Here is a 19,420-nt window from a genome sequence, read left to right as displayed (position 1 = left end):
TTCAAATTTTTCTTCCCTACAAATAACCGTTTATAAATTAAATGGTTCCAATTATATGGAATGGGATCAATCCATAAAACTGGCTATCGATGGCAGAGGTAAACTCGGCCACCTTACTGGAGAAATTCAACAACCAGCTGCTGAAGATCCCAATTTGAAGAGATGGCATTTAGAGAACTCTCTAGTTATCGCTTGGTTGATAAACTCTATGGAACCAGCAATAGGAAAGCCACACTTATTTCTGCCCACAGCCAAGGATGTGTAGGAAGCTGTCCGGGATATGTATTCCGATATAGAGAATTCGTCTCAAATTTTCAATCTCAAGACAAAATTGTGGAAATCAAGACAAGAAGATAGAGATGTTACAACCTATTACAATCAGATGGTAACTTTATGGCAGGAATTGGATCTTTGTTTTGAGGATGAATGGGACTGCCATGCAGACAGTGTTCGATACAAGAAACGGGAGGAGAACGACAAAGTCTATGTCTTCTTGGCCGGACTAAATCAAGAACTTGATGAGGTGCGAGGTCGTATTTTGGGCAGGAAGCCTCTCCCCTCCATTCGTGAAGTATTTTCAGAGGTCAGAAAAGAAGAATCAAGGCGTAAGGTGATGCTAAAGTCCAAGGCAGAGGATGAAGTTGAGACTTCAGCATTGGTTTCTAAGGGGACAGATTTGGACGGAGATAAAAGAAGGAAGCCTTGGTGTGAACACTGTAAAAAGTCGTGGCACACAAAGGACACGTGCTGGAAATTACATGGGAAACCATCGAATTTCAAGAAGAAAAATGGAGGTGATAGCAAGGTGTTGCAGACTGTGAATGAGGATTCTCAAAAGCAACAACTGACTCTGAGACACCAGCCTTCACAAAGGAACAATTAAGCCAACTGTACAAACTCTTTAAGTCTCCACAATTTTCAGTCACTGAGCCATAAAGCTTCACTCCTTTCTGTTCTTTTGCTAAAAATGGTAAACCTTTTACTATTGCTCTTTCATGTAAAACATCAAATGCATCTTGTCCACGGATTATATGGGTTATTGATTCTGGGGCCACTGACCATATGACTAGTTTGTCACAATTATTTTCTACCTACAGTCCATGTGCAGGCAATAAAAGGGTCAAGGTTGCTGACGGATCATTATCCGTCATAGCTGGCATAGGTTCCGTTGTCATCTCTCCTACTCTAACACTTCATAGAGTTCTTCATGTTCCAAAATTATCATGCAATTTGCTGTCCATAAGTAAATTAACTAGGGATCTCATGTGTCGGATTAATTTTTTCCCCTCTTTTTGTGAGTTTCAGGAACTGACCACGGGAAGGATGATTGGATGTGCTAGAGAAAATGGGGAACTTTACTTCCTTGAAGATGGATCAAATATGACAACACCAATCAAAAACACATGTTACGGGTCTGTCTCTATTATTAGTAATAAAGAGATTATGTTATGGCACTTTAGACTAGGACATCCTAGTTTTTATTACATGAAATACTTATTTTCAGATTTGTTTAAGAATAAAGATTTATTTTCCTTTCAATGTGAAATCTGCGAATTGGCTAAACATCATCGGTCTACATTTTCTATATATCCTTATCAACCCTCAAAACCGTTTTTTCTATTACATACTGATGTTTGGGGTCCCTCTAGAATTTCAACTTCATCTAGAAAAAAATGGTTTGTTACATTCATCGATGATCACACAAGAGTTTGTTGGGTGTATTTGTTAAGAGAGAAATCAGAGGTTGCAAGTGTGTTTCAAAAATTCTACAGCATGGTTTTGACACAATTTCAAGAAAAAATCAAAATTGTTCGGAGTGACAATGGAAAAGAATATTTCAATAAAATTTTGAGAAGTTTTTTTCTTGAAAAAGGAATTGTGCATCAAAGCTCCTGCAATGATACCCCACAACAGAATGGGGTAGCTGAAAGAAAAAATAAACATCTTTTAGAAGTGGCGATGGCATTACTTTTTTCAAGAAATGTTCCTAAATATCTATGGGGCGAAGCAATTTTAACTGCTACATATCTCATAAACAGAATGCCCTCAAGAACCTTGAATTTCCAAACTCCTCTGAATTTTTTCAAAACAATTTATCCCATGTCTCGATTAGCATATGAAATCTCATTAAAGGTGTTTGGGTGCATAGCCTTTGTTCACAATCATGAACAAGGTCGAAGTAAGTTAGACCCTCGAGCAAGAAAATGCATTTTTGTTGGATATGCACCCATGCAAAAGGGGTATAAATGCTTTGTAAGGTCTGGTGCAACCCAATGAGTACAAACAATATCACAATGATGCACAAAGATATATCAAATTTAAGCACAATAAAGAAAACTTAATTAAAGAGAAAAGATAAGAAATGCAAACCAAATATCAATCCAATAGCCTCTTCAATAGATGGCGATGCTAACCAAGATGTACAAGTGAAGGCTCACTCCTTCCTCACCCCAAACACTCTTTGGTTGAGCCAAGGAGTTTTACAACTATTTTAGTTAACCCTCAACAACCTACACTTGAAAGATCACTCACCCAATTAAGAACTATTTTATATAAATGAGGCAACCTTCACCAAGGTTTTACCACTTCAAGTGATAGGTTCACCTTCACCAAGGTTTTACTCATCCTAGAGAGTAACTTTCACTTGAGCAACCTCACAACCCAACTTTCCCAACCCCTTATACAACCAACAAAGAATCTTTCTACTCAAAAATCTCACTTGTAAGCTTGTATTTTGTGTTGGCAAAAGTCCCTTGTCTTCTTGTGCTTTGGGGTTTTTATAGAAGGTGAGAAATGGCTCCAAAAGGCTCTCCAACGGTCAAATATTAAATGCTGTCAAAACTAGCCGTTGGTCTGTCGGACGTCCGAATCACCTGTCAGACGTCCGAACCCTGCGTCCAAACCACCTGTCGGACGTCCGAACCCTGCGTCCGAATGTCGTCAGAGAGTCATCAAATCTTTGTGAAATTTCTCGGACGTCCGATGCGATCGATGTGCGTCCGAGGCATGCGTCCGATCCTTCCGAACGTCCGATGCTTCCTCACGAGCGTCCGACAGAGTTTCCTTCTTGATGTTCTTCATCCTTTCGGACGTCCGATAGCTTCCTTTCGGACGTCCGACATGTGCCACAAGAATCTGTTCTAACAAATTGCTCACATAAAAACATTAGCCCAAATCTACATTTTGGTTTGTTAATCATCAAAACCAATGATTGATCGACCAAGGTCAACATGCTTTGACCCCATTTCGAAAAAAATGTTTGTAACCATGGAAGTAACATTTTTTGAAGATAAACCTTTCTTTGGAGATCCTCTTCAGGGGGGGACTCGGCATGTAGAAGAACTTGTAGAAGATGATGATGTTTTTTGTATTGAAAATCAAATTCCTGATCAAAATTTTGTTGATAGGAGAATTGATTTTTCTGATTTTTTAAAAGAATCTGCAGCACAATTTCCTCAACAAGAATCTTTTCAAGATAATAATCCTGAAAAATCAATGACACTCTTCAATTTGCCCGTCAAAAGGATTTTGAAAAACGTGAAAAAATTGATCAGGGATTAGAAGAGGATCTCTTGTCTTTAGTGCCAATAACAGAGTCGAATTCTCTTAGTGAAAGAGATGGGAATGTAACTGAAAAAACCTTGAAAACCTATGTCAGGAAAAATCATCGAGGAAAAGATAAAGCTCCCCCTTCTCTTCACAACAAGGAATCCGAACCTAGGGCAGAATTTGATGTTTTTGAGTCATCAGATAAAGTTTCCTCTGATTCAAAGAATTGCTGTTTTGGATCTTCCTATTGCACTTCGAAAGGGAGTGCGTTCTTGTACCAAACACCCTATGACTAACTATGTCTCTTATGAAAAGTTATCCCCTACTTTCTTGACATTTACTTCACAACTTTCTTCTGTGAAAATTCCAAAGAATGTACAGGAAGCATTACAAGTTCCAGAGTGGAGAAAGGCTATTGAAGAAGAGATGTATGCTCTTGAGAAGAATCAAACATGGGAAGTAACAAACCTGCCACAAGGGAAAAAGACAGTAGGGTGTAAATGGGTCTTTACCATCAAGTATAATTCCAATGGGACATTGGAACGGTACAAAACTCGATTAGTGGCTAAAGGGTTTACTCAAACCTACGGGATCGATTATTTTGAAACTTTTGCTCCAGTGGCAAAATTAAACACTATTAGGGTGCTTCTCTCAATAGCAGTAAACCTTGATTGGCCGCTCCAACAACTTGATGTCAAGAATGCATTTTTAAATGGTGATCTGGAGGAAGATGTGTACATGGAGTCTCCCCCTGGATTTGAAGGGAAGTTTCAGTCTAGAGTTTGCAAGCTAAAAGAATCGTTATATGGTCTCAAACAATCTCCTAGGGCCTGGTTTGAAAAATTTACTAGGTCGGTAAAGAATCAAGGCTATACCCAAGCTCAGAGTGATCACACCATGTTTGTTAAACACTCCAAGGACGGGAAGATAGCAGCACTCATTGTGTACGTGGATGATATCATCCTCACAGGAGATGACTTAATTGAGATGGAACGGCTGAAGAAAAGTCTTGCTTCTAGCTTTTGAAATCAAAGATTTGGGAACACTACGATATTTCTTAGGGATGGAGGTAGCTCGGTCCAAGAAGGGCATTGTTGTGTCCCAACGCAAGTATGTTTTGGATCTTTTAAAGGAAACAGGGATGAGTGGATGTCGACCTGCAGACACTCCTATGGATCTGAATCACAAGTTAGCAGATATAAAAGATGGAACACCAGTTGATACTGCTCGATACCAAAAGTTAGTAGGCAAGCTAATTTACTTGATTCACACTCGTCCTGATATAGCTTTTTCAGTGAGTGTTGTGAGCTAGTTTATGCATTCTCCATATGAAGAGCACCTTGATGCAATATATCGAATTCTGAGGTACTTAAAAAGTGCTCCAGGAAAGGGATTGTTCTTTAAAAGAGAAGATCGAAAGACCATTGAAGCTTATACAGATGCTGATTGGGCAGGATCAGTCATTGATAGAAGATCAACCTCGGGGTATTGTGCCTTTGTATGGGGCAATTTGGTTACTTGGAGAAGTAAGAAACAAAGTATTGTAGCTCGTAGTAGTGCAGAGGCAGAGTACCGAGCTATGGCTCATGGTGTGTGTGAGATGTTATGGCTGAAGAGAGTTTTAGAGGAGCTGAAAAGACCTATTGAACTTCCAATGAGGCTCTATTGTGATAACCAGGCAGCAATTAGCATAACTCATAATCCTGTGTAACATGATAGAACCAAACATATTGAGATTGACCGCCACTTCATAAAAGAGAAACTTGAAGGAGGAATTATCTGCATGCCATTCATTCCATCAGCTTAGCAGATAGCTGACATTCTCACCAAAGGACTTCTCATACCAAATTTTGAACTTCTTACAAGCAAGTTGGACATGATAAATATATATGCACCAACTTGAGGGGGGTGTCGAAGATACACCATCCTATGATTATGGGAGATATTATCTTTCATAATTATCTCCCATGATTATGAGAGATATTACCTCCCATGATTATGGGATTTTATTGCTTATGATCAATCAAGTTTGAATAGATAAGATATGAGTTGATTATGTAATCCCTAAAATCATGGCTCTATTACCTTAAATGGTGGCAGAACTATGATAGGGTTGTCCTATAAATGCCTACCTTGTAAGCATATTTAGTGTGTGGGAAAATAAAGAAAAGCAGAGTTTTTGTTCATTTTTTTCTTTTCTTTTAAAATTTACACATATTAATCTCCTGACAGAAATTTCTCTGTCCTCTGGAAAGATCCCAAAATAAAGAAAGCATGGTTTCAAATGACCTGGTAAATGCCTGTAAATCATTTCCAATGTGTCCAAAGCCTTTCCTCCTCCAATATGTTTGCTTACACTTTCTGCAATTTCATTCCAATGATCTTCAGTCATTGTTATTTTCCTGAGAAGTCCAGCTACCAGAACAACTGAAAGAGGCAAGCCTCTACACTCTATTGCAATTTTCTTTCCAACATTACATAGTTCTGGAGGGCAGATCTTTTGTTGGAACACGTTTCTCTGAAATAATTCCCAACTTTCTTCTTCAGTAAATAAGCGAAGATGATGTGGGGAACCACCAGGGTTTGCTAATAAAGCAATGTCATGGACTCGACTTGTGAATACAATTCGGCTTCCATTATGATCATCTAGGAAAGAGTTTCTTGAGTCACGCCACGCCTGAGGGTTCCATATGTCATCCAAGACAATGAAATGCATCCTTCATTTAAGACTTCTGGACAGGGCTTCAGCCAAATCATCAATGCTCATTTCCCAAACTTTGTCATTAAGCAAAACAATTCCATTACCTAATATGTCAAGCAATAAATTTCTTCTTGCACAGTTGAGAGACACAACACCATGAGCAAACGTGGAAGTGAGAAATAATTGAAGGATGGTTGTAAATTTTCCTTGCCAGAGTTGTCTTACCAAGTCCAGGCAGACCAGTGATGGAGATAACATCCAGTTCTTTCGAACCTCTTTGAAGCCGGTTGATTAACTTTTCTGCCTCATCTTTGAAGCCCACCACCTCTTCATCAACAAATTGATAATCTCGTGATAATTCATTATTAGAAGGCTTCGCAATTCTGTGAACAGTTTTCTCGTGCATCTTTGCATCATAGACATCTGTTACTCGTCGCCTCAAATGCTTAAACTTTTCTATGACATCCGATAACCACAACACATGATACCAGAGAGGGCCATCACCTGGAGCGACTAAATCAATGACATATTCTGCCTCATATGCTGCAGCTACAACACGATTCTCTAGATCTTCAAATTCTTCAACCTTCTTGCAGTGCTCTAGTGTCTTTCTGAGGAATGATCTCAAGAATATCAGCTCACTCCGTACTGTTTCAGTCTCATTTTTCACATAAGCAATCAGATCAGCCCTACATGTCCGCAGGTCATCTAAGGCTTTTAATAAAAAATCGATGAACCCCAAAGTAGGAGTCTTGGCAAAAGTAAATGGTGATGACTTCAGAACTTTGTCATAAATTTTTCTGATCTCAGCCTTCACAAGTTGTGCATGAATCTTCAGCTCATCATTGATCAGTAAAAGCGTTTGCATGTCCTTTTCATCTTTCTTTGACAATCAATTGCTCCTGCCTCCCTGGCCGCAGCTTCAATCTGTATTAAGAGTGAATTGAATATGTCAACCTTCTTGTACTGCTGCAACGGAGGATCCATTAGAAAATTTTTCAGGAAGCCGAGATCAGAGTAAAGGATTGCAACTTCATGATCTTGAGGTGGAACTGTGGGACCAGCATTGCACCTTAGCAGTCCCTGCAGTTTTCCTAGCACAAAATCCAGAGCCACAAGGCTTGTAAATCAACCAGAATGTCTCCTGAATTCTATCATTGAATCTTTTAGGACTTCCACATAAATCATTTTGATCTCTGGATCAATGTGTTTTATATGTGATATCAGATCAGAAAGCTTATTCTTAACATGTATTTCTTCCTGTAAGCTCTCCTGCCAACACAAGTAAGACACTACTGCTGCATCTCCAACGAGAACTTCAAGATGAGTCATGACATTTCTTAATCTGTTTTGCATCTCCAGCTTTACTGTTTATTCTGTGATCTTCTCTGCAATCTTCCGGAAATTTCTTTAAAATGTCAGCTGTTCTTCGAGTTTTATGACATGTCTCTCCAGCGAAACTAGTTAATTTGCTTTACGATAGCTAAGTAAGTACTTCAGATTCTCCAGCAATGGATTGATCAACTCTACTATGTGTTCATGAATATACTCAACATCTTCATCAGTTATAGGTATATTCTGTTGACAACAAACATAATACCTACAAGATGAATTCATTGAAACATCTAGCCAACCAATAATTTCTAACATACCAAAAATCATTTCATCCACGGTCTTACCATCACTTGTTGGTCAAGATAGGTGCAATGCAGCAGAATTTACCACTTCTTGTATGTCTTTGAAAAAGTTAAGTGTAACCAAACTGTCTGCCTTGAACCATAATCCATCCGACAAATATTTTTAGAACTTAAATTGAATTTTAAGGTCTTGAATATAGTTCTCTGCAACATCACTTAAGTTTCCTTGGTTCTCTAGCTCCTCAAGACGCTTTAGGATATCATCAATGGCATTGCTGGTCATGATGTTTGAATTGTTGATCTTGTTAAAAAACCTGCAAAGACCAAAGAAAGCACATAGAGGATCAATGTGCTCAATCCCATGTGGGATTTGGAAAAGCTAAATAAATAAAAGTAAGAAAGGATATTAATGATTGGATACTTACTATACAGCATATTTACTTTTAACTCATAAGTACCGAACCTCAATTAAGGAAAACCAAAGAGAAGAAAAGAACAAAGATACACACAACTGCTATGCTGACGAATTATGTGCTCTTTAAACACAAGTTGTTGAAAGTTGTGTTTGGTTATTTTGCCAGATTTGAATTTGGGATTTTATTCTTTGAACATATTCCTCAAATTAGTTTAATCCAATTCTGATTCTCTTAAAGAACCTAAGACAGCATAAGTTTGGTGTGCAAGTAATTGAGAACCTATGACAGTGATGCAGCAAGAAGAGATGACATTATTAACTTGCTAAGCTTTACTAAAGACTGTAGAGGTCAAGTTTACCTGTATATTCTGAGAAGCTTAATATCAGTGATCTGAAGTTTGAAGAAAATGCAGAAGTGCTTCTAACGTGTGCTACACAACCTGGAAGTTCTGAAATGGATGCAGAAGCAACTTTGAAAACAAAGCCATTTGGAAGCTACAGGCTATTCATAGATTGCTAGCAATATAGCCTTGGTCAATGCAAGTTACTGATCAGACATATTATAGTTCATTTTTTCTGTCACCAATGTTTTTTTTTTTTTTTCATGTAAAAACTGATATTGTTTTAGTCAACCTTGTTGAATAGATTAACGTTTGGTTTATATGCTTTTCTTTTAGAATTGTAGGTGGAAATATTCTTACAATGATATTAACTTCTGTGTAATGTCTACCAAAAGTTTTTTTCTTTCCACTGAAGCAATGGAGGAGGCAATTTATGATTGTTTGGGCGACTACAAATTATAATTGCAGTCAAAAATTAAAAGGTTTATGGTTGACTGCGAATAAAAGCTAGAATGCATCTTACTTTAATACGTTGAGAGAACTGTAAATTAGTATTTCTTAAAATTCAATGTTTTTATGTGTCGAGTTTTGGCTTTCAGAGGTTCCAAATTTTTAAAATCTCTCTGAATGGATGAGACTTTAAACTCTACCATTGAGGGATGTGGCTTTAGTTCTTAAAAATGGTCCACTGATTTTAACCTACTTTGCAATTTTTTTTCTTTTGTTGGTCCACTGGATCAATATCTGTACTAATTGGTGCTTGCATGGGCAAGGTGCCAAATTTGCTGACAAGAAGCACCAAGCCTTTCCCTGCAGAGAATGTATCGACCTAGTAAACAAGGCTACAGAGTATGCACAGAAAACTGCAGACAGAGAAGGTAATCTGGATACACGAGGGACAAGATCTCAAGCTATTAATATTACCAATCTCTTGGCCGCCAGAAAGAATTTATAAACCAGATTTATCGCCTGAGCGTCTGAGCATTGCATAGCTCTTATGTCAAGGCATAATATTTTACAATCAGCATGACATAAGCTACAGAAGTGTGCAAGTGAGCACTTTTTGCATATACAACATAACATACAGCTTTCAGAAAAAGGCAGTTTTATGCACTCCACGGTCACTCTATCAAGCGTCTCTGCTTGTACCAGATCATTGCAATCACATACAGGAATATGGTACCAGTAGTGCCACCGCCTACCGTCCATAGAAATTGTGGCATCCCAGCCTTGTCCGGGTCAAACAATTCAATACGGATGTTCATGCCAAAGATCCCAGCCACGACAACAAAAGCACTAACCACCAGGGTTGCAGTTGTCAACATGACCCCCATTTGCAGGAGATGGTTTTGTTTGTCATCCAGCATGATGTTGATGTAGTCTTCAGTATCATCTACATACTCCCTCAACTTCAAAAAACACAAATATTGTAAAATGTCATTTAAATCTTATAAGAAACTGGCTCAAGATTCAGGAACTGAGTCATCAAGGCTTGAAAAGCAATTTTGTTTCTGAAGGAACTCAACAGCATATAACATTTTACTTATTTATGACAAACGACATCTCAAAAGGGGAGAAGAGACTCAGATGTAGACGATAGCAAATTGAAACCATACCAGAAGGAAAAACTGGTAGTAGTATGTAAAGTAGTGCATATATAACCATGTTAAATTACTCAAAAGAAAAAAAAAAGGGAAATCATGCAGTGAATTGCATAAGTAGTCATCCAATGATCATATATCCTCATTCTTATACTTCTTCTTCTTTCTTTTTTTTTTTGGGGTCAATCAGCAACATCTACTCTCCTCCTATTCCTACTCTAGCCTAACATAGGAGAGGACCCAATTGGGCCATTGGGAAACCGCTAGAGACTAAACCACCATCGGACCAGACAGATGTACTACACACCCGTATGCATTTGGAGAAGCCACATGTTAGGCAAGGTTTGAACCCTTGACCCTAGCTCACAATAACTTGAGTCTTTTGTGGTGGCCAATGCCCTTTGGGCCGTTGGTTATCCTCATTCTTATACTGGCAACCATAATCATAACTAATATCAAGACGCATACACCTTTTCCAATTCTAGTGACTTGAGAAACTTCCCAGAAACAGTAGGGTTCAAGATCTTGTTTTACGGTTTTGATCGAAACCTTTCCTATCAAGTCGGAAGTGTAATACTTTCTCATTTCTATTTTGCGCTAAAAATATTTTCTGTTTGACATCAGTTTGTCATGACTTAAAGATTAAGTAAATTTTCGATTAATGGTGAAGGTCTAAACTAACATTTGATCTTTTACTATTGTTTTCCTTCTCTTCTTTTCTCCAACCAAAATATATACAGTCTTACAAAAGCATCAGTAGAGTTACATACAGTGGAGAGTTTATTCAGTGTGCCATCAATCTGGACAAAGTATGCTTCCAGAAGCATTTCAAGTTCTTCCACATCAAGTTGCTTGCTTATAGCACTTTGAGTTGTACTGGTACGTGTCCCACGACTATCTTTGCTAAGCGTCCGAGCAGCAGCAATCAACTGCTCCCGGGTATTGTCCATATTCTGAAGACCAGCACCATAACTGGTGGGACCCCCATTACCTTCATATGAAATGTTAGCACGAGTCCTGATATGAGAAACGAAGATGTCATTTCTAACACTTACATATGACTAAGGCACAAATAAAGAACATAAAGTTACATTTTATCCACAAACAAAAAGAATACACACCTTTCGTCAATATCCTGTTGATTAGCTTCATCATCCAATTCATCTTGCTCATTTATAGAAGAAACAGAGGAATCATCAAGCTGCTGTTGCTCAAGCTTTTCAGTCAGATACATCTCAGCCATATCTTCATCATCATCTAGTAGATGCTCCAACTCATCCCTGACCTGTGATGTAAGTGCACAATTGACCAGAGAAATCAACTAACAAAATTAATAGTTAGGATGTGTGGAACAACATTCAAGGAGGACATCGAAGCAGGATTTAGAAGAAATAATGAACTGAGCTCAAGATCACATGTCAGGCACAAGAAGCAACAAATTAAATCACAAAAAGACTAGGAAAGCTACAGAAATTAACAATTGTTATAGAAATGAGGAAATAGGATAATGCAGAAACAAGTCAAGTGTAGATCTAACCCATACAAAGAATAGCCACTAAAAAAATGCAGAGAAGAAATGGCTTGCAATGTATTAACCATTAGCATGGAAAAAATATCCACAGAATCATTACCAATAACATGCAGAAAAATCAAACTCCAAAGCAAGCATATTTAAAGAACAGAAATCACGCGCATTATTCAAGCAAAAGTAAATCTTCAACATAGACCACATTTTCTTTGTGTAACTGCATCATAGAAATGCACCGACCTTTTGAACACGTCCAGTTATTGCAACCAAGCGACTCTTAATTTGACGAACTCTTTCCAAATTGAGTGTACTAATTTTTGTTGTCAACTTATCCAGTGCAGGATGAGCTTCTTGCTCCAATGTCCTTGCCTACATATATGAACACAAACAATCAAAAGGGAATCTGCCTGTCAAAAGAAGCCTCCTACCAAATACCATTGATGGGAAAGGGAAGCAGAAGAGAAACAATGTGATAGTATAAATCTTTTACTTCATTGTCCAAGACACTGCAAGCAGCCTCAAGGCACGCCTCCAATGCAACAAACTCAAATGGAAGTAGCTTCAGTCCATCTCGATTTTCTGCATTTTGTTGCTTCCCTTCTGTCCTACCCTCTTCGTCCTTATTCGGGAAGCTAACATTCCTCGACTGTGGCTCTTCCAAATCATACAAGTTTGACCAATCCACATCATTACCATTACCTCCAGCTTCCTTCACCAGATTCAAAAGTAAATCGCATTATACATTCACGCCCATAGCATACATATAGATATGCAAGATATTAAAAAAAAATACCATTCAAAGATACAGTTCTAGTTTCTCCCAAAGCAAGAGTGACTCATAATTTACAGATTATGCAAAATAGAGTGAAAAGAACATAACACACGAATAATGATGGACATAAACTAAGAATAAATACTAGAAGAAAACAAAGAAGTGTAGTTTTCATGAACATAAGCTCAAGATTACCATATGAAAATTAAAGAACTGCATGCTGCATCCCAGAAGCAATGGGACACCATCCCTTTGAGCTTTATATTAGTAGGTACTCGAGGAACTATTCATGTGCCTGAACTGGAGTGAGTGCTGATAATAGTGTATACTGATGTCGAAATTAAGGAGATAATTGTCAGTAAGATACAAGACAACTATCACAACATATTTCATTTCCATTATCTTTATGTTGTTTACAAAAGACTTCGAATTCAGATACAAGATTTTCAAGAAAAATTTTATGAAAGAGCACAAGCAAATTTAAGATTCAATTCTATAATACATCATCCGATAAACTATACTTCATAAATATTCATTGCAATTAGCTTAGACAAACCCAAAAAGCGGAAAAAAACTATAACGTGGTGCTTGCTGTCCACACTCCACAGGCATACAAGTGGCCTAAATGACTAAGTTCCTAAAATTAAAGAACATACAGACTTTTTGTACCATCAAACTATGTTTTCTTTACTAAATAATATAAATTAAAGTGCTAGTGGGAAAAAATCTTCAAAATTTCAGTGCAGCAAACATTAATAATTTCTTTAATCGCTCTCATAACCGAGCTGAATACTATAATTCTCCAAACAGGAAAAAACAGCTTGAAGATTATTCCAAATAAACAAGGAATTCAAGAAACCCCAACAATTGGTTTAAAATTAAAAAATTAAATACATAATAACATATTAGTATGTGAATAAGAAAACACACCTGGGATTTGGCTTGGTGATGACGCAAGATTCTGCGTTGAAGCTCTTCAATGAAAGAGGTGACAGAGGGGCCTTGGGAATTGAGGAGGACTTCTTGGGCAGTGATGACGGCTTTTATGTGCTCCAGATTGATAACAATTGCCCTTTCACGGCCCAATACGGTGGAGGGGTAGGAGAGCAATGGATCAAGTATCCGGAGATCCCGCGCCGGAAGCCCCGTCCGCCGCATGATGGCGTGTTTTCCGGCCTCCACCACTTGGGTTTGGCCGCTGGAGTCCAATAGTAGCCATTGTCGGACCCCAGCAGCCTTCTTGCGGATACCACCAACCCCGACGCTTGCGCCGCCTGGGTTGGCAGGGATGATAGGCCGGAGAGATTCGCCGCAGCCACCGCCGTCGTCTTCCGGCGGGATTGTCCCGTACTTTGGTGGAGGGCCCCTCATCTTGTTAATCCACGTCTGACTTTCCTGATTTCCTATAGCAGTCGCGGGCTTCTGGTTCTCAGTGAATTTTCATGGGATAATTGCAGAAACCTCCCTTGAGGTTTCTCGTAGTTACACTCACCTCCACTGAGGTTTTGAAAATAGCATTAATCTCCTCTGAACTTAAGTTTTGATAGCAGATTTAGCCTATGTCTGAGAAAATGCTATTAAAAAAATCTTTTGAGAAGTGAAATAATAATTTTATTCTATTTGTACCCTTTTTTATCTCTTGTGAGGTTGTATTAGTAAAAGAACGAAAAATATTAAAAGGTGGAAATAGTTAGTGAAACTGAAGAGGATATAAGGATAAAGAGAATAAGTTGCATTAGCAACAACTAGAAAAAGCAACTGAACGTATTAAATTAAGATGATAAATGATTGCTTATCTATTGTCTTTTGATTGCCACAAATTTTGAATAAAAAAATCCTTAGATTTTTGCCTTGATTTCTGTTTTCTTTTTCCTTCCGTTTCATGAATGCTTAAGATAAAATGAATTCAATCAAAACCCTATGTTTTTAGACTCAGATCGGGTATCGACTTGGCCGAGCTCAGGGATTAGGGGCCAATGGGTTCGACCGAATTCGATCGGGGTTGAACCGGATGATGTCATAAATAAAAATTATTTAAAAATTAAAATATTGTATATAAAATACCTAAAAGTATGTTAATATTAATAAAGGTATAAGTATGTTAATATTAATAAAGGTATATTCATATATATTTGATATTTCAGATATATTTAACAAAAAAATACAAAGAAATTAGAATAATCAAATAGCAATTTATATTATTTAATGAATATTAATCAATTTAGAATTAAAATTATGGATTTAATTGAAAAATAACATCAAAGTTTAGGACAACATTTATAAAATATGAAATATTTGAGGTATATTAATAAGTTTTAACAATTTAGGGGTCAAAACATAATATTAAAAAATTTAACTTTTTTTTTAAAAAAAAAATGCTCTGGTTGAACTGGTTTTTTCGATTTTTTCCCGATCAAACCCGATTTTTGACTGGATTTAACCGGATTTCTAGTCTTTCGATTTTGAAGAACAATTCGGACCGGACACTTGATTGGTTCTCGGTTCGAACGGGTCGGACCGTCCGATCCGGTCTGAGTTTAAAAACACAACCAAAACCATCCGCATTTATTCTCTTATAGAGCCTTGTTTGGAAGTTTCTGTCCTCTATATTTTCTTATTCTGCTTATTTTCTATGCGGATAATATACAATTTAGATTTTCCTTTCAAGTGGTGTTAATCACAAAATAACGTCATATTGGAGCATCAATTAGCGCCATTTTGTAAGTGCACTTACATTGTCTATTCAGCTAAGAAATAACTGTTAATCTTGTTTAATTAGTTATTCAAAACTTGTTTATTACCTTAATTTTTTTGGCCCCAAATTTGGTTACTAACAATCTTAAACTCTCAAGACATAAAAGTAAATTTGCTCTATCTTATGTCAGTTATAGGTTCCAAATTCATGCTAAAGAAGGTTAGTGCTGTTTTTAAAATTTTAAGGAAGGTGAGTACAACTGTCTGAAACTTTGGGAGAGGTTTCTACAAGTATCCCAATTTTCATTTGCGTATTGCTCAGGAGACACTAGAATTCGACATGAACCATAAAAGCTATTCAAATTGAACTATAAAAGCTAGTTTGTTTAGCCCGCCAAGCCATATTTGAGTAGCAATTGATGACAACCTTAGTTATATTTTGGCTCAATCAACATAAAATTAAAAATTATATGTAAAAATATAAGGTATTTGCTCTCGATGAAAAGTCTACTTAATAAAAGTTTATTTGAACATGATTCTTAAATAAACAAATAAGTTTGAGGATTAAACCCCATTTAAACTAGTCTTGTATCTCCCACTTGTTTAAATAATTTTATGCCTCCACCGTATGTGTTTGACTCTTTTTCCCCCTTGTTACGTGAATTGAACAGATTAAACTTTCCAAACCCTGCATCAACAAGGATAAATATCCAATTATTAGAAAAGCAGGATATGTCGTTCTTGAAAATTTTTAAATTTCATAACCATAAAATCCCAGCTGTCTAAAAGTACCATCATGAGCCCGTTTCTCGAGCTCCTGTTATCCCTTGATGCATCTATAATGAGAAGAGTACGTCTCATTAAAGAGTTTTCACATCCCTTGATTCCAGCCAAATTTTGTATTTAGTTTCAATACCCAAAGGATAAATAGCAATAATCTGTGAATTATTCAGCCACACACTAAAGACGCTTGATATCAACCATTATTTTCTCAAAAAAGATTTTAAAAAAAATTACACAAGAAACAGTACTAATGAGGACAAATGACCTTTGCCATACCTTACCTTTGAAAGCAGACTGAAGTCCAAGGCAAGGCAAATACAAAACCACACACAAACCAACTAGATTATATACTAAGTTATAAAGCAGAACTTGACACAATGGAGTTTCACTACAAAGTGCTGCCACTAGAGAGAAAGGCTAGCTGCAGTAGCCTCAATAATTAAAACGCCATCCAGGGTAATATGTCCTATTGTTGTTCTCTTCATTCATAGTGGTTGAGCTAGTTGCTCCTGTTTCATTAAAGTTCTGACTGCTTTGGTTTGATGAACGAAATGGCCACAAGAACGAGAATGGATTCCTCCTTCCCTGATTCTCCCCACCATTACCGTTGTTGCCCCCTCTACCGTTGCTTGGGTTAACATTCCTTGAACTCCTATTAGTTCGAGAACTTCCAGAACCCATTGAAGGAAGCTCATCACGACAGACTGGGCAAGAATTGTGTTGAACCAACCACGGAACAATGCAGTCAGAATGGTAGATATGGTTACAGGGCATCTGCCTCGCTTCAGTACCAAGTTCAAACTTGTCTTTACATACGGGGCAATGGGTGTCGATGTTAAGATGCCTTTGAGTGATCTTAATTGTAGGCATCGCATCAATAGCGGAACGAGGAGCAGGAGCTGGACCCTGCCTGTCATGCAAGGCGAGTTGTTCAATTAATTCTTCCAGTCCAGGTCCCATAAAAATATCACGAAAATTACGCTGCCCCATCCGTGGACTACCATTGAATAGCAAATCAAGAGCATCATTATTGGAAGCATGAACAGGACCTTGACGGAATATCAACCATGGACCACGACGAAAAGCCATATTATGTTCAGGGACCATACCCGATCTTGATCTAATATCAAAATTGGTATTCCCACTTACCATTCTCTGCCTTACAAAAGCATCAAGTGCATCCATAATTTCAAATCCAGGACCTGAAAAAGGTTCCACAAATCTATCCTCAGAATCTCTATCTCTTCGAGCTCCAAACCCCACGGTTCTAAAATGCTGACTAAGTTCTTCTACATCGCGGAAATTATTGCTTCTGACCTCATTAAGTTCTTGAACAAAACCTCCATCGCAATACGGACATACAAGATTACCACTTTGAAGCTGAACTGGTCGACTGCATTGGTAGCACCAATGTGTGTTTCTTTGACTCGACATCCTTTTATCCAATATGTTAACTAGCCAAAACCTAAATCACAAGCACCCGTGCATAGGCCGTCCTGTACCAAAGAAATTAGAATTGAACTACAACTGATAGACTACAAGCAACCTCAAGATAAACAGGAGAGCAGCTAAACGCATGTTATGTTGCTAGTGATTAACTAAGATTTGTAAAACTATTTTGTAAGCAAAAATCATGTACATGCAAAACAAGAAGAATAAAACACAAACACAGTCTGACAATTTACTCTCTTCATCCACATCCAAAAACAATTTTTTTTTTCAATTAAAAACCTAATTTTATAAGCAAAAATCATGTACTAAAACGACTACCAAAAGAAGGTACAAATTTTGACTAGATATTCGCAAAAAAAAGAATGTTATGAGTGTATATAACAGCAAATTTAAACACTTCCTCAACATTTCTACATAAATCCATAATCAAAATGCAAAAAGGAAATTAGCTCTACAAAATCACAAATATACTAAACGTATCATTACCATGACTTCCCCCAACAATCTAAATTCAGACCTGGACACTATAAATAATTAATCACCACTCAATTTCAAAAGTTTCCTCCTTTCACAGAGAAAAGAAATACAAGAAAAAGCTTATCAAAATCGAAATTGAACTAAACAACTGAAATAAAAAATTCGAGTTATTTTCACACGCCATCACAACAGCATATACATATATGCATGAATGAATGCATAAAATTGAGTATAATTATCAGGAAAAAAAAGTAAAAATTGTAGAAATTTAGGGGTGGAAAAGGGGAGTTTGCGAGTTACCAGAGAGAATATCGAGGTCAAGAGAGAGTTGACGGCGACTGAAGGGGAGAGTGGTACCAGGATTGAGAGCAAGAGAGAAGAATTGATAAGATGATAGAGTGAGACTTTTATTGTGATTTGGTAGCGTTTGGAATAAGAAGAGAAGATTGGGTTTGTGCGGTTCCAGAACTTACCGCTTGACTTTTAACGATTAAGGCTCTGTTTGGGAGTTTAGGATAGAAAAGAAAAGAATGGAAAACTTTTAAGTTGTGAGAGAAAAGAAGAGAAGGGATTCACATATTATTTGGGGGTTTTGAAAATTAGTAAAATAATTTTGAGTATAAAAGTCATTAAATATTTGTTTAAAATCTTTTTAAGGACAAAATAGGCATTTGAAAAAATTTTAGCAAATAATTAAGTATTAAAATATCAACATATCATCAAATTATTATTTATTATAATTTTACAATTGAAACTCATAAAAACAATCAAACAAAAGCTATTGGAATACAATTCAACATGATGAAACAAATACAACTAAAGTAGTCAAGTTTTCACTTTTGACACAAATACAATCACTAAGTCATTAATGAACTTTTTTTTTAGAAAAAGTATAATTGTATTAAGTGTAATTAGGAATTTAGTATAAATGTATTAATAAATTTAGTATAACTAATTAATAATTTCTATTAGTAGATATGTATAATTATTAGTATAATTGATAATATCAATTATTTTACAGATACTAATATATATAATACATATAACTAATAATATCATTATCATAAATTTATAATTAATTAAATTAAATATTATATATAATTATGTACACACACACATATATATATATTTATATATTTATATATTTATTAATTTTTTCTAGCAAATGGTTGGGTGGGGGATGGGGGTGGCCGTTTTTAAACAGGGGAAAATTCCTGCCCCATTAGGTTCCTGCGGGCACCTATCTCAATTGTCATACCTATTTTGAAGGAAAAGTTTTGACTATTGTAGTGCTACATTTCATTCTCTTGAATCTTTCCTTTCCTTTCTGTTCTTCCTTACTAAAAACTAACAAACAAAGGAAAACTACGGGCTTGTTTGGAAGCTCAGTTTTTTCACAAGTTTGTATGCTACTAGTTTTTTAACAACTTTTGCTACAGGAACCCCAAAAACTTATCAAAGTTTTTAACC

The 19,420-nt window shown here is 36.7% G+C and overlaps 4 protein-coding genes across 4 annotated transcripts; all 4 read right to left on the bottom strand.

Moving 5' to 3' along the window:
* Positions 1-5,324: 5,324 nt before the first annotated feature.
* Positions 5,325-6,265, bottom strand: LOC113741002 (putative late blight resistance protein homolog R1A-3). The gene is made up of 2 exons (XM_027268504.1): positions 5,850-6,265; positions 5,325-5,328 (listed from the first exon to the last, which is right to left on the bottom strand). The coding sequence occupies exons 1-2, from the start codon at positions 6,263-6,265 to the stop codon at positions 5,325-5,327; spliced, it is 420 nt and encodes a 139-aa protein (XP_027124305.1).
* Positions 6,266-6,268: 3 nt separating this feature from the next.
* LOC140005804 (putative late blight resistance protein homolog R1B-17) lies at positions 6,269-7,118 on the bottom strand. Its single transcript, XM_072046764.1, has 2 exons — positions 6,476-7,118; positions 6,269-6,354 (listed from the first exon to the last, which is right to left on the bottom strand). Exons 1-2 carry the CDS (start codon positions 7,116-7,118, stop codon positions 6,269-6,271), a joined length of 729 nt encoding a protein of 242 aa, XP_071902865.1.
* A 2,413-nt stretch (positions 7,119-9,531) lies between these two features.
* Positions 9,532-13,954, bottom strand: LOC113724982 (magnesium transporter MRS2-3-like). The gene is made up of 6 exons (XM_072073962.1): positions 13,475-13,954; positions 12,263-12,481; positions 12,013-12,141; positions 11,366-11,529; positions 11,015-11,261; positions 9,532-10,052 (listed from the first exon to the last, which is right to left on the bottom strand). The coding sequence occupies exons 1-6, from the start codon at positions 13,913-13,915 to the stop codon at positions 9,765-9,767; spliced, it is 1,488 nt and encodes a 495-aa protein (XP_071930063.1). The 5' UTR covers positions 13,916-13,954; the 3' UTR covers positions 9,532-9,764.
* A 2,254-nt stretch (positions 13,955-16,208) lies between these two features.
* LOC113724973 (probable E3 ubiquitin-protein ligase RHC1A) lies at positions 16,209-18,390 on the bottom strand. The gene is made up of 2 exons (XM_072073958.1): positions 18,251-18,390; positions 16,209-17,517 (listed from the first exon to the last, which is right to left on the bottom strand). The coding sequence occupies exon 2, from the start codon at positions 17,453-17,455 to the stop codon at positions 16,454-16,456; it is 1,002 nt and encodes a 333-aa protein (XP_071930059.1). The 5' UTR covers positions 17,456-17,517; positions 18,251-18,390; the 3' UTR covers positions 16,209-16,453.
* Positions 18,391-19,420: the final 1,030 nt, after the last annotated feature.

This window comes from Coffea arabica, chromosome 1c (assembly GCF_036785885.1).
Source record: "Coffea arabica cultivar ET-39 chromosome 1c, Coffea Arabica ET-39 HiFi, whole genome shotgun sequence".
NCBI classification, from domain to species: domain Eukaryota; kingdom Viridiplantae; phylum Streptophyta; class Magnoliopsida; order Gentianales; family Rubiaceae; genus Coffea; species Coffea arabica.
Note: the sequence above shows the minus strand (reverse complement) of the source record. Positions and strands in the feature narration are given on the sequence as shown.